Source organism: Stigmatopora argus, chromosome 13 (genome assembly GCF_051989625.1).
Source record: "Stigmatopora argus isolate UIUO_Sarg chromosome 13, RoL_Sarg_1.0, whole genome shotgun sequence".
Taxonomy (NCBI): domain Eukaryota; kingdom Metazoa; phylum Chordata; class Actinopteri; order Syngnathiformes; family Syngnathidae; genus Stigmatopora; species Stigmatopora argus.
In genome coordinates this window covers 7,555,926-7,571,679 of record NC_135399.1, presented here as the reverse complement: position 1 = coordinate 7,571,679, position 15,754 = coordinate 7,555,926, and the positions used below count along the sequence as shown (strand labels likewise).

The window sequence follows — 15,754 nt, the reverse complement described above, 5'->3', positions numbered from 1 at the left end:
AAAATTAAAACATAATGACGGGTTTGCATGTTGTAATCTCTCTAATAAAAGAAGCAATCTGTGTATTGGAATTACTGTTCCCTGGCAACCACATTGCCAATTCCAGCCATCTCCAGCAAGTTTTTAATCTCCAAAACAAATACCAATTGTGTGTTTTATGATGAATAATCAACGTACATGATGCGATTTTGGGGCTCATACTTATGGAGCCATAGGCAAACATATTGTACTGTAGTACAGGCATTTTATCACTAGAGGGGAGAATCTGACAAAATATTACTTTTTATACAACGGCCCAAATGTATTTATATTCTCATACGTCTGTAGATAATATGGGTTGGTGCATTAGACTTATATTATTGTTACATTTTGATAGTAGGTATCTACTTTACTCTTCCAATCCCAGTGGTCTCTTTATCCAAGACCCTACATTCATTTCAGTACTGGAAAAAACCCTCAAAATTTAGCCCTACAACATAAAAGAATATCATAGTTGCGGTAAATGTAAATGTATTCTGCGAGGATCACATCTAAATAGATCCCAAAGGTCAGGGAACGTTTAAGGGAATTAAATCTTTGTTATTGTCAAGAGGCAATTTCAAAACATGCAGTGTCATATTGGCACTCTAAGGCAATGCTACATTGTGATGATACATATTATAATAACCATTACAAATTAAGAATTTGTGCAGTGCCTAAAAATACATCACTCAAACAATAAGATCTGTACCAACATTTATTTTGCAGGGGGGATGTTCACATTGCTTTACAATTCATGCCAAATTGTGAACCTACAAAATGAATTTGCTGCAATACTAGAGATTCAGGCTACAGATTCTGTATTTATTATGCAAGTAAAGTAAGTTGATTATAGTTTTGTTTTATTGCTACATGTGTTGTTTGATCATTTCAAGGGGACCCTTAATTTACAGGTCTGGGGACCCATCTTGGAGAGCCATTGAGGCACATATTTTGCCTTTGAAAATGGTACTGCTAATCACAAATGTTACAAAAATATACTGACAACGACGGCAAAGCTTCTTGCATTCTGTTCTTGAGTTTAAATACATGTACTTTCCTCTAGTAAAACTCAGTAAGCCTGATTCTAGTCCTGTATGCCTGCCCAGGTCAGAGTAATTGTGCAAAGGTTATCACAATAAAACAAACAAAAATAAAAATCTTCACTTACATGGCGCTCATTATGAAAAGGTGGGAAATGCATTTATAAATATTAGAAAAGTTGGAACATCAGGAACTCCTGCCTGGTTTGGAATGTGGAACAACAACAGTAATTTGCCCCTTAAACCTATTTGTAAAGCATTTGTATTTTTTACTTACCACACATTAAAAAGACACATATAGGATAGCTAGAGGACCGTCACAGATGGTTTGCAAGGCCAGTGTTTGCGTCTGTGATCGTGTCCCCTTTTCTACGTGAGAGCCTGAGATGACGCACCTGCAGCTTTCGTCCACGGTTCATTTGGTTTTACGTTATTTCTGCAATGGTGCTTCAGGCCCCGCCCCTCCGCCTCATCTTCGCCAGTTTTCTCAAAAGGAGAATTTTACTTGAAGCATCAATCCAGGCTGCCTTTAGCCACCACAAGTGGCTCAATTTTAGGGGAGGAAAAGTCTCCATTTCCAACACATTATAGTTTTACACTACAGCAGGCGGCCACAAGGAGGTCGCGCTCCATATGTGAGCCGTCCTCACTGGCTCTGAACCCTTACTTGGTACACAATGGGGATTTAGAGAAGAGGAAAGAAGCAAATATTTCTTCTGATCGTGGGTGAGATTTGAATGCACCATGCAACATCCGAAGGCATGGCAAACTGTGCTGCTCCTCGTCATCATGTGTCACGCGGGGCAGTCAGAGAGATACGGTAAGATGATGGAGATCAAGATGGGATGGATTGAGTGTGTTTTGGTATTTTTGAAAAGCTGTCATCTTTCTCTGTGAGGTGTGACTTCGTTTATCAACATTGTGTTTCTGTCTCAATGTGATTTTTCATGCATTCGTTTAAAAGATCATTCATTCATCATTTAAGGGACGCGGGGGGTGCTGGAGCCTATCCCAGCCAACTACGGGCACCAGACGGGGGACACCCTGAATCGGTGGCCAGCCAATCCCAGTTAAGAGGACAGAACAAAATGTTTTTGTTTTTCATTGGTGGTCATAGCAATAACAACCATCTGTTCCGTACTTTACTGCTTCTGTGCGCCTCTTGTTTGTTCTCTCTTTTCTATTTGGTATTGTTTTTATTATTTATTCAAATAAATAATTCCCCTTCTTTTTTTCACCAATGACTAAATATATTTTAGGTAAAAATGAGTGCATGTAAATTCCTAACACCATTCAATAAGAATAGAAGAAAAGGGAGTTAGGTTTGCTGTCAAAAATGCTTTTATAAAGTCAAAGATATAACAATAGTACATAAATTTTATACTATATTGGGCTTAGCCAGAGCAACTGTGTTCATTCATGTTATGATATTGCTTTGAATGTGAGATTGGTAAGAATCTATTCAATCAATTCACTATCATATGTTTGTCAAATAAAACTGAGGAAGATTCTGACTTCTAAGGAGGTGTTAATAAGGAGGCCATGCATTGGGCAGTGTTTCTTCCGCCTGACTTTGGTGTGGGCTGGTGACCAGTCTAGGGTGTAGTCTGCCTTTTGCACGAAATCAGCTGGGACAGGCTCCACCAACCCCCGCAACCCTAACGAGGATGCGCGGCATGGAAGATGAATGAATGAATGTCAATAAGTAAGTGAAAAAGCAAAATTGGTGGTAACGTACTAGTACTACTCACACAATAAACTAAAAAGTATCATTTGAAAAGAGGTGAAAAACTGCAATTCAACTGAAAACGAGTTTGTGCGTAGAAATACAAAAGTAATATATATAAGTATATGTATATATATAGTATATATATATATATATATATATATATATATATATATATATATATATATATATAATTTATTTTTTTATTTACAGTACACTGATCATAACCTGATTGTTAAACATTGTCAATCCAAGCTGAGTACAGAGATAATGCCTTTGTTGGGTGATTCATGATTCATCTACATTTAGTGAAACACATGCTTGGCTCTAATTTAGATGTGATTTTGATTGACATAAAAATGAAGAGTAGAGGAATGTAAATCCGAAATTAGGAGGCAGAGAGAGAACCACACATTTCCTGAAAGGCTTGTGCCCTATCTAATGCTGTCAGTGACCACCTGCTCATTAACACAAAAAGAACAATATTTCTCTTCAAACTTAAAGAAAAAAGCAGATTTACAAAAACATGAATGAAACTTTTAACCGTTTATGACAGACCCTATAAAACTGTTTTCAATCATATTTATCAGTGGTCATTCATTCATTTTCTGCACCGCTTTCCCTTCAAGGGTCGCAGGGTGGCTAGAACCCATCCCAAATAATTGTGAGCGGTTACTGAAGAATCTCCGGAATTGGTTTTCAGCCAATTGCAGGGTACACTGAGTATGAATAGTCCATCCATCTTCCATACCGCATATCCTCGCAAGTGTTGCAGAGGTTGCTTTAACCTATTCAAGCGAAGCTCGGGCAAAAGGCACATCTATAGACTGGTCGCCAGTCAGCCGTAGGGCACACAGAAAGACAGACAAGCCTTCGGACGCCCAATGATAAAACCACCAAGCAGCGATCGATCCCACGCTTGCCCGCACCGAAGTCAGGCCAATGAACCCCACCACCTCAAGTGGCTTATCAATAGTCAGTAGAAAGAAATTCTCAGCACGTTTGCATGGTGGTAAAACCTTTAACACATCTGCCTAACATTTCTGATGTTCGGGGTTCAAAATCTGTATCTGTGTGGGTACCGGATGCTCTCTCTATGTTTATGTGTTTTCACTGCCAACCTCCATCTATAGTTTATGTATTCATTCAAAGTTAATTGAAGACTCGTATGCCCCTCAGGTGTGAATGCGAGTTCTTATGTTTTGTTTATTATCTTTTTGTATCCCCTGCCTTGCAACCAGTCTAGTGTTCCAGCACACAAATTATCCTGAGGATTCATGATATAGAAAATAATATATAGATGGCTTGGGGGGCTAATTATGAATTGGAAAAACTCGGCTGAATGTTTTGATTTTGTTTTGTTTACATCAAAGCCCATCACCATGTAACATCAATTGGCAAACTATTGAATTCATTATTTTTTTACCTGTGCCGTTTTTTGTTTTCTTCTGTATCAGGTTGCTTGTTTGAAAGAAAACTGTGCTTAAGGGATCAGTTTTGCTCCGAAGGTAGGACACACAAATGCACACGCTCACACACTCATTCATAACATTTCTGATGACCAAAACATCCGTTGTTTACTCTTAACTTGACAAAAGGTTTGTAGGGGAAAATCATTTCAAACCAAATCAAGGATTTTTTTTTTCGTTTAGCATCCGTGTCCATATCCCACCATAACCTTCCCATCTCGCTTTCACAAGCTTTTCCAAAGCCCCACCTCCCTACTCTGCTGTCTCCATAGCAACACTGACATCATGTCGGGGTCGACACCCCCACAGTTGTTGTGCTAATATAGTGATGAGTCACTGACACACGCTTACGTACTTCTCGTGGAAATTGCACTTGCGCACATATCTCAGCCATGGCACAGAATATAAAATATGCACATGCACTCCAGTGGCAGATAGCGGACGTCTTATATTGACCAACATCAGCAGCTACCAAATAGCATATGATGAAGTATAACGAAGCATGCAACATTCTGGTGTACATAAAATTCAGTATTTTTTTGTATTAAGTTCGCTCCAATACACAGCAAGGGTGTCAGACTCGGGTTGGTTCGCGGGCAGCGTTAACGTCAACTCGATTTCATGTGGGCCGGACCATTTTAGATATAATATTTAGATTTTTTTTAAGAAATTGATTAAAAGAACTGGATTAAAATCCCTGAATATTCAGTTTTTATAGATCTAAAACAATTTTTATTTTAGCTTTTTTATATATTTTTAGATTTTACAAAATATTTTTTGAACTAAAAACACAGAAAAAAATTGATTAAAAAATTACAATTATTGATTTAAAAGAGGGAAAAACTGGAAATTTAATATACTTCTACACTCTTCATTTTAATTTGATCCTAAAACAGAAAGTCACGCATGATTTACTTTCCCGGGCCACACAAAATGATGCGGCCGGCCAGATTTGGCCCCCGAGCCGCCACTTTAACACATATGGCCTACAGTTTGTGAAAAGCGAAAATAGACTTGAAAAACTGTATTTTCATTTGACTCTATTCACACAAAAAATGCCTCTTAAAAGTTCTAGGAAAATTTTGTAGCTAAGAAACCATTATGCATTCTATTAAAATTATACTGTCCTTGTTGCTTTATTTACACATTGAGTTTTAGTTTTTCTTATATTCATTCCACTAGTTTGAGAATGTAGAATTTAGACAAAACCGTACAATCGATGCTCATTTTACAGTTGAAATAACACTTTTTGCTCTCTTTGTTGTAAAATTCCAGGCTAAAAAAAGCAAATGTATCCTACTTAACCTGCTCATTGCAACAATTCAGTGTCACCATAGAAGGCGGGTTTGTGTCAAATTTAGAGGATGTACCGAAAGACTGCAGTGAGTCATCGTTGCACCGGAAAAACATCCTCTCGCTTTCACCCATTCTCTCACATTGCAGTCTAAAAGTTAATTGTTTTTGTCATTATTTGTTAGGATTTTTATTCACAATGCTCCAAACGTTTCATTACAAAATTGAAGATTTTAATCTTTGGAAAACATTGAAAGATGACTACTAGTCATATGTAGCTCGTATGGTTGTGAGCAAGTAGAAGGAAAATGTTCAAAAGGACAATCAGTGACAGCATCAGGCCAGTGTTGAGGATACTGTGGCAATCAGGATAAAGTGTGGGCTGTACTTCAACTGTATGAGTCACTGTTAAGTGCTACTGCAGTCACATGGGATTGAATGGTAGCATCAGGAAAGCTTTGCATATTTTATACTCAAGGTAAATAGAACACAGTATCTTGTGACATTTTTTTTACATACAATATGATACGTATTTTTAGAACTTTGTGAATTACAATGAAAGTGTATGTGCCCTTAACAGATGGGCTCTTTGGTCAGTGTCGCAGTTCAAAACAGAACCAGGTCCAGTACCAAGTGACAGTACCTGTACTGAAAAGAATGCAAGAAGTCCTCAAACAGCTCATGCTACAAGGTGTGTTCAACCCTAGAGATGCCAATTTGAATCATAATTTACACATCACTGCACCTAAAGAAAATCATTTACATGGTGTTTTCTTACTGTACTTCACGCTCTGTTTGTACATACTATGCATACACATAGGTCTTTCCTGGCAGGATGACCTCACCCAGTATATTTTATCCAAGGAACTGAGGAGAGTTCCTCATGTCACGCAGCCGCCCAAACCAAATTCTTCCTCACATTCTCCGTAAGTACTCTCAAACTGCAGTCATGTTTACGGATAGAGATCAAAAGTCAGGGGCAGGTGTCTGATCAATCCCTTAAATCTTTCCTGATCTGAAGATTAGTTTCCCTGGCACTTTATCTGTAATCCACCATTTTTTTGTTCTAATCTAATCCTTTTTGTTTCGGGCTCGGATGTAAGGTCCAAACAGCACGTCTCCAAGTCAGGATCCGCAGCACCTGCTGGCAACTACGTGGACTACGTTGCTCCCCCTCGCTCGCCTATATCAATGCAATCGGCCCACTTCAACCCTTACACGTACCAGCAGGTTAGACTCCCACAGTTCACCAAAACATGTCTTTATTTTAAAATTCATTTCAAAGCCAACAAGGTTGCAAAATCATTCAAAATATGAATAACATTTAACAAACAGTTAATGATGCAGTAAAGAATGTCTCATCAGTATTTGGCAGTCAGTTTATGTAGCTACTACTTTTGACCCACCTAAAATTAACCTTAAATTGTGGCAATGTAAACACAGTGGCAATTATCTCACAGCATAGGCACCAAGATGATGCAGAACGCTCTCTCCTTGGAGAAGGAGGCTACGCCCGTCCTTCCACGTTGTCTAAGGCCAATCAGAGAGAACGAGAGTGGCAACTCATCCAGCAGGCATTGTCCACATATTTGGCATCTGCACCATCTTCTTATCGCTATCGTGGGCCAGCATTGTTGGCTTCAGCAAGTAAGTACATTACTGATATTCGCTCTTTCAGTGTCATTGACAATGATAAACCTCCAATCATGTACCTCTTTTCATCCTTCTGCTGTAAATTTAAAGGAGTTTGTCTCTTGTTGACATCCAATCTATTTGAATTGGGAAGTTTGCTGCAAGCCTTTCCATTTCAAATGGATTGGAAGTCTAACACCGTTAATGGCAGCTGATGAGTTATATGGATAGAAATATTGTGATGAGTCTATCTTGGGATATGGTTTTAGAAAATAAGATATTCTATTCTCAGACTTGCCTTACTATGATGACTTGCAAATGGAGATCCCAGTAGATTATGCAGAAGATTACACATTGGAGGAGAGACTTGGATCTATGAACAGGCAACCGCCGCTCCAAAATAAATTCTCTCAGGTTACCAGGACTCAGTCAGGAAACAATGGTGAGGGAAACACCAAGATCTTACTTCATTTCTATTCAACATTTAGACTAAAGAGTTATGCACCACAGTAATTGTGCTCTTCTTTGTAAATATTCTCTTCTGTTAGATGACTTGCTTCAGAAAATTTCAGGGGTCTTAGAGAGGTACGGAGTCGAGCCTAAAGAGCTCAGCCAGGAGCAGCTCTATAAACTAGGCCTCATACTGCAACTTTTGCAGGCCCAAGACAAGACACCAGGTATACAATTTGTAAAGCAACCTATTTTACCATCCACTTGGCACATAGAATTAGAGTTGAATGAACTACGTTGATTTTTTTCTCTCTTTTCTCTTCCCAGATCTCACTGAGAAGGACCTTGTCACTCTAAAGGAGGTTTGTAAACATCAATTGAATGGAAGGCTTTTAAAATTAAACTTGTTTCTAGGTACTACATGGTGAAATTACTTGTAACTTGATTCAGTTTGGGAAAATTGATGTCTAAATTTGGAGAATTAGTGTAGAAGAGAGACTCACAGAATAGATCATTCACTTTCCTTAAGTGCAAAATCATCATGTCTTTTGCTATAGTATGTTCAATTACAATGGTATTAACCCATCATTTTTTGTGGAATAGATGCAACTGGTAGAAACAGACAGCAAGTCTAGGAAGCCAGACAAGCTTGTTTCTGTCCCCATTGCACCTGATGCCCTTCAGGCTCCCCAACGTGTGTCAGCTGTAACCATGCCTACAACAAAGAGCACAGGGCCTCCTCTGTCTTCTTCTCAAACACCATTGGTTGTTCCTGGAGAAGGGGAAGGTTTGGAGAAGGAGGGCATGCCACAGGTTGAGGCTGCAGGGGACAAGGAAGAGTATGGCTACATTGTTACCAACCGGAGGTCAGTTTCTCGTCCAAAATCTTTTTTTTGCTGCAACTCGTGACTTTACTCTGCTTTTGTGTGAATCGAGAGTGGATTTTAACCCTCATTCCCTGCCGCTCACATACATGTTGATAGATTCCAATGCAAGAAATAATCTATATATTTGCTGAGCTTTGTCAGTGGCCTGTAAAAATGACAGATCCTGGAAGGTTAAGGTTTTGTTTTGTTTGCAGTAAGTCATGTGTGATACCTTTCCACAAATGTGGTATGTTAGAAGTGCAATCAGAGGATTCCTGTCAGGTGCTTCTCATTTCAGCACAATCCTCGTTGGTTAAAATGTCTGTGGAACAAAAAGCTGCACCCGCAGCGGCCCTGCATGACCGCTTTGCCCACCTCTGAACTCTAAACCTGACAACAAAGTAGCTCGTGAGAGGTTGGCTCATTAAAAAGTAGATCTTATATTATATATATACCACTAGTGATACTATTACGACTACACTTTCGGCTTGTGCTGTGAAGGGTCGCCAAAGTGAATCGACTCTTCCATTCCACCCTGTCCTTTGCATCATCCTCCTCTACACCAGCCACTTTCATGCCTTCCCTCATTACACCCATGCATCTTCTCCGGGGTTGAGCTCTAGCCCTGTTCCCTGGCAGTTCCACCATTAACATCCTTCTACCCATATAATACATATCTCTGCTCTGGACATGCCCAATCCAGGTGGCAAAAGGCAGGCTACACCCTAGACTGGTCGCCATTCAGCCGTAGGGCACAATTTCCTTGATCGGACTTTTGGTCGCCGGACGTTTGGTCGCGGACGTTTGGTCGCGGACGTTTGGTCGCCCGAACCCAAACACCAAAAGTCCGGCAACAAAACAAGGTAAAACAACACGGTCTACGCATCAATAAAAGCCAACAATGGCCCTGAGCAGTTTCAGTGAGCGGACGTGTGAGTGTATAAGTGTTTGTGTGTACATGAGTTGTCCCCCTTAGGAAGGGACGTCAGTCAGGGTCTTAACAAGTTCTCCAACAAAACACAATAAAAGTACGGGAAATTTTGAGCTTTTCTTTAGCCTAATAATTAATAGGGCATTAAGTATGACTAAATAATAATTTGCAGTTTGTATTTGAGCAACTATTTTAAATGGTAATTATCAATAACCTTCTGGGCGACCAAACGTCCGGCGACCAAAAGTCCGGCGACCAAAAGTCCGGCGACCAAAAGTCCGGTAACCAAAAGTCCGGCGACCAAACGGCCGAGTACAACAATTTCAGCTACAACTTGCCAAAAATTCATGTATACTGTATCTTAAAACTATTTAAAGAAAAAAGGAGGATAAATATGTTTTCATACAAATTAGTGTGATAACTATTCTCCCTCACAGCCTTCTGAGTTTCTATGATGGGATAAAGCTTCTGGAGCTACTGGCTAAGAAAATGCACCTGACAATCAGTAGCTTCATCAATATAAGGTAAACGACCATTAGGAGTTTATTTCTTGGTGAATTCATTTCATTTGACAGCTTGAATGTGTGTGTTTTCTGCCACTAGTGTGGTAGGACCAGCACTGACCTTTCGTGTCCGCCAGAATGAGCTCAATATGACAGCTGGAGATGTGGCGACTAAAGCTGGTGGGACTGAGAAAACATACCAAAGCACCTTTGTACCCACACATGTTGTATTTTCTCACATTGAATTAGAATCACCAGTGTTGTCTTTTCCCCCCTTGTGGTCACAACTGACACACTTGTTTTTTTCTTACTCTAGTGTCTGAGAAGAACTATTTGGAGTCTGAGACAAGCCTCAAGATTGTACAGACTGGTGTGGGAGAGGTAATTGATATATCTGTAGTAAATACACACATAATTTAATCACACATTAGAACTACAAAAATAATAATCAAGCTTATTAAACCAATGAAACAACACAAAGAGGGCGACCCGATTATGCAGTGATGGCTGGATGGATGGACAAATGGATTACTCGGGTTTGGATGAATACATGAATGAATGAACAACACAAACAAACACTAATATACTGTGCTTTAATTATGTAAACACTTCTCTTGTTATGTCAATCAGAACCCAAGTAAACAGCCTGTATTAGCAAAACTAGCCTTTTCATTAAGATTAGACTTGATTTGAATTCCTTTTTTGTAATTAAGAATTGTTCTGCATTTTTCTGATTGTGTTTCTCTTTCATACCTACTACTGTGCACGAGTCTGAATGTCCCTGAGTGAATGAGTGACAACATGATTACAGAGCACCAATTCACTTGTTGCCATGGTGCTTTATTCCTTCTCCCCCAATGTGGAGCCCATATCCTAGGTGCTATGACAACAGGTGTCATTAACCTATTCCCCTGTTCACATAGAATGCCAGCATGAGTCATCACTAGTGGGTTTTTTTATGTTTTTAATAATGGCCACAAAAGGCCATTTTAATATGAATAGCAGGTTAGATTCCAATACAGCAGTGTGCGTGGTAGTGATGTTATTACATTACACATTACATTAAATTACAGCTTCAATTAATGTAATTAATTATGAGATAATGTACTCATCGGAAGCGAAATAAGCTTGAGAGCCTATTTTGCTGTCCAGTAGAAGAGGAACACTTGAAAATACTTATTTTTTTTGTCGATTATCCCATATCATTCTTTCTTTTGTTCTTTTTTCCAGAGGACAAATGCACAGGGTTTCCCTCAGGCAGCCAAGGTTTCTCAGAACTCCAATGGGTCAGTCATCACGTTAGTTTCTATGGCAGTGGTAGGAGGAGTGTTGATACTGGCCGTAGCCATCGCTTCCCTCAAGCACTATTCTCACCAAGTGGCCAATGGTAAACTTGGTCTCGGGCCAGAGGGAGGTGCTGAAACACACTTCGATTATCAGGTAAGTTGACACTGTTTTGTTCATTTTTCCTACTAGCACTTATTCGCACAATTGCAATTGCTATAATTTCTATATTTTAGAACTATGTAGCATAATTAACTTACTAAATATTGTCTCAAAGTACATTCAGCTTTAATAATTAGTTTCCAGTGTTTTTCATACTAACCAAAACGTTGAACAGCTAATACTGTCAGTGAAAAAAAATAAATACAAATATAAGTCGCACTTGAGTATAAGTCGCAAGCCCATCAAACTATAAAAAATGTGAGTCTTATAGTTCAAAAAATACAGTACTTGTATACTAGTTGAACCTGGAAGCATTTGATAAATAACAAACTACTTTTTTGTGGAATTTGGCATCAATTTTCTGCCCCCTCTTCTTTATCACATGATCAGGAGCTATGTCGACAGCATATGGCGTCCAAAACATCTCTGTCCCGCCAGGACTGCGCGAGTGCCACGGGTAGTGGTGTAGCAGGTTTTGCTACAAGCGCTACTGGGCGACGGGGAACAGATACGTCACGTGTCAGCAGCGTTTCCTCCCAATTCAGCGATGGCCCACAGCACAGCCCTTCCTCCACCCATAGCTCTACTCCATCATGGAGTGAGGAGCCTGCCCAATCAAACATGGACATCTCCACAGGTCACCTTATACTGGTACGTGAACAGAATCAGTGGTAGGAGCAAATATGCGCATCGGTGTCATTTCCAGCTGTGTAGAGCTTAATTTTCTTTTAAGGGAAGATGTTTATGTTTTGCATTTCTGTCTCAGGCCTATATGGAGGACCACCTTCGTAACAAGGACCGCCTGCAGAAGGAGTGGGAGGCACTGTGCTCTTACCAAGCTGACCCCAGTTCAGTGGCTGCAGCTCAAACTCCCAGCAACATGGCCAAAAACAGACGAGCTGAGTCGCTTCCATGTCAGTTCATCCACGTTACACCAGTGTCCCCACTGGGGTTATTTATCAGCTGTCATTTTTTTATTCTTTATTGTTATCTTGATAAGTCTCACTTTTTCACTATTTTAAGCAGATGATCACTCACGTGTGAAGCTGAAAAGGGAGCTGAACCACAGAAAACAAGATTACATTAATGGCAGTTTTATCGTAAGTCTTCTTTTATGATCATTCTATTTAGAGATCCCATTATTAGGCAATTTCACTGTCATTAACAAATGCTACTGTGTATGATTTACAGTACCATACATTAACAACCTGAGTTGTTGAATATTTCCTTCTATACTTTTAAAATTATGTTTGACAAACATGAGTATGTGAGTGCTATATTAAATATAGCTTCCGTACTTAATATCATCTTGTTGTCATTTTTAATATCAAGGAGCATAATGTCAGGAAGGAATCTGATCTGTTCAAGTGCACTAAGTCAGCCTTTTTTTTCCATTTCAACCAAAGTTTGATCACGATCCTCGCCAGCCAGCGTATATTGCTACTCAGGGTCCTCTGCCTCAAACAGTGGCTGATTTTTGGCAGGTTAGTACATAGTTGTATGCACCACATACTGCATTATTATTATTTTATTTTATTTTTTGTACATCTATGCAGTGTAAATGTTCAAATTAGGTTATGTTACAGTGGTTTACAAATTTAATATAAATGTATTCTTGAAGTCAAAGGTTTCTAGACTCTGTTGTGTTCTTTTGTTTGAAAATTTTGGCCTACAAAGCTACTGTATTTAATTTTTTTATTTATTATTATTTAAAAAGAGATCTAACTGTATGTGTTCATATGTAATCATGCGTGTATATGTTTTCATTAAACGTCAGATGGTTTGGGAGAATGGATGCACCGTGATTGTGATGATGTCTGCTTTGGCGGAGGATGGACAGAAACAGAGTGAGAGATACTGGCCTGATGAGGGTTCATCGCTCTACCACATATATGAGGCAAGGCTTGTTTTTTTTGCAGCTGGAAAGGCATTTTTTTAAAGATACAGCAATAGCAAGGGAAGGATAGTAGACAGAGTAAAAGGTTGCAATTTACAGTTAAATAACTTTGGCCTTCTCTACCCTCATTCATCACTATATAGGTGAACCTTGTCTCAGAACATATCTGGTGCAAGGACTTCCTGGTTCGTAGCTTTTACCTAAAGAATGTCCAAACACAAGAGACAAGAACCCTAACGCAGTTCCACCTACTGAGCTGGCCAGCTGATGGAATTCCCACCTCTACACGGCCCTTGCTTGACTTCCGCAGGTGTGAGAGCACACAGACACAAGTGTCCTTTTCCTCAATTCAATGGCTAGCAGAACAATATAAATATTTAAGAGTTTAGTCATTAATTTTCATTTATTTTTTCAAGATGGTCCTATCATATTTTGATTTACTCTGTCATGTCATATTTGTTTTTTCTCACCTTCATTTCCATCTGTTAAAACTTTTTCCTCACTAGTATTAAATTCATCCTTTGTTTCCACTTCCCATTTTTTATATTCCATTCACTGCTCCTTCTCTCTCTCTCCCTCTGTCCCAGTGCACATCCACATAGGTTTGTACTCGAACACCTCCCAGTGTCATTTTTGCGGTTTGCAGCTAGTACTCTGGCTCCAGTTGCATAGTCACAAAAATGAGCATTGGCAGGTGTGAATGGCTACTGCAGAAGGGACAGTGAATCTGGGGCTTCTTGACATTTTTGCACCTCTACCATCTCACATATCTTATCATGTCATCCTTGATTACATTTCATTCCACTGCTTTCAATTCCACCATAAGCCACAAGTATCTGGGCTGCATAATCCAGTTTTTTTGCAGTCATTAATCTACTTTTTGAAACACTTTATTACAATTCATCTTATGAAAGAGGTCAGTAATGCACTCCTGTTGTGTCTGCCTTTTGCTCCATTTTTTTTCTTCTATTCTCTCTTTGATAATTTTCAGGAAGGTGAATAAATGCTACAGAGGGCGCTCCTGTCCAATTATTGTTCACTGCAGGTAAACATTAATAATAATGGACGCCTTCCTCAAAAATCTGAATTGCAGAAATGCCAATTTCAAAATGGCAGTACTTACTTTTTTTACTGTGATGACTGCTGTTAGTCATATTCTCACGAGCAACAGACATTATGAGCTATCACCCATAAAAGAGGACTCTTGAAGAGAGTACTCTGGAAGAAAATAGATTTAATGTAGGATTTATACAGTACTACTGTTCATTGAAAATGTTTTAAAAAGACTGTTTTGCTGTGCCACAACCACAGTGATGGGGTTGGCAGGACCGGAACATATATCCTCATTGACATGGTGTTGAACCGCATGGCCAAAGGTGAGTCTTCTCTACTTCCACTTGCACCCATACTCACAATCATATATATATATATATTTTAATTGTATCATACAGAGTAGATTGGAGAGAACCAGTAGAAGAAAAAAACGTAAATACAGTCATGATAAAATATTAACCTACTACTCTCCAGTTAATTTACACACCAGTCTGTTGGTGGAGATTTCATTTATCAAACTCTCATAGTGAACTGATGTCTATCTTGAGAAATAGCAATCAATTTTTCATTAAAAAAACATACAAGAAACATGTCATTATGATATTATTCAACAATAATAAACCTATCCTGTTTAAGGAGTCAAAGAAATTGACATTGCTGCAACACTGGAACATATCAGAGATCAGAGACCCGGCCTTGTCAGCACCAAGGTATCACTCGTTTCTTAAATACAATACATATATGCAAATAAATGTTCTGTACTTGTTTCCTGTTTTTCACCTCATACCTCTGACTCTCAATCTGCCCAGGATCAATTTGAATTTGCACTGACAGCTGTTGCAGAGGAAGTAAATGCCATCTTGAAAGCCATGCCACAGTAAACAGAAGGACCAACTGACACCAACACCACTCATTGATTTTCCATACCGCTTACACACCAATGACTCAGAAATATTAGAATATCTGCCATCAGATTCACTTGAATGAAATAATGTATAGTAGAAGTTAAATTGTTTATTAATAATGTTTTTTTTGTTTATGTCTTTGCCGTATGTATATAATAACAAACAATTATGGACAGAAGAGTACATGTAAATAAAGTGCCTGTGCAATTTCTGTGGACCAGAATACTGTATGCCACTGGCTTATTTGTGTCAATTTGCCATTTTCTTGAAAATGAGGCTGTTCTTTGCTTTCAAGATAATTGTCAACATTCATGTCACTCTGTAACAGATGGCAGTGACCATTGCTGTGTTTCTCTGGTTCCTCCTCAGTGTACTGTTGAATTTCTGTGCAGCTGTGACTGATGTAAATAATTCTCACTGATGATTGTAATGATTTCATGTAGCAGACAGATAAAATATCTATAAAAATGTATTTTTGACCCAATAAATTAGTGATGTGTTGCAGCAACAAAAAATCTATTT

At 38.9% G+C, this 15,754-nt stretch overlaps 1 protein-coding gene across 1 annotated transcript; it reads left to right on the top strand.

Annotated features, from left to right (window-relative positions):
- The first annotated feature begins 1,506 nt into the window (after window positions 1-1,506).
- Window positions 1,507-15,751, top strand: ptprna (protein tyrosine phosphatase receptor type Na). The gene is made up of 24 exons (XM_077617107.1): window positions 1,507-1,881; window positions 4,245-4,295; window positions 6,130-6,240; window positions 6,370-6,475; window positions 6,653-6,779; window positions 7,010-7,196; window positions 7,474-7,623; window positions 7,730-7,858; window positions 7,959-7,993; window positions 8,235-8,497; window positions 9,866-9,952; window positions 10,032-10,111; window positions 10,248-10,312; window positions 11,162-11,371; window positions 11,768-12,028; window positions 12,144-12,291; window positions 12,404-12,477; window positions 12,784-12,861; window positions 13,155-13,274; window positions 13,418-13,584; window positions 14,266-14,319; window positions 14,586-14,650; window positions 14,964-15,037; window positions 15,137-15,751. Exons 1-24 carry the CDS (start codon window positions 1,806-1,808, stop codon window positions 15,206-15,208), a joined length of 2,790 nt encoding a protein of 929 aa, XP_077473233.1. The 5' UTR covers window positions 1,507-1,805; the 3' UTR covers window positions 15,209-15,751.
- Window positions 15,752-15,754: the final 3 nt, after the last annotated feature.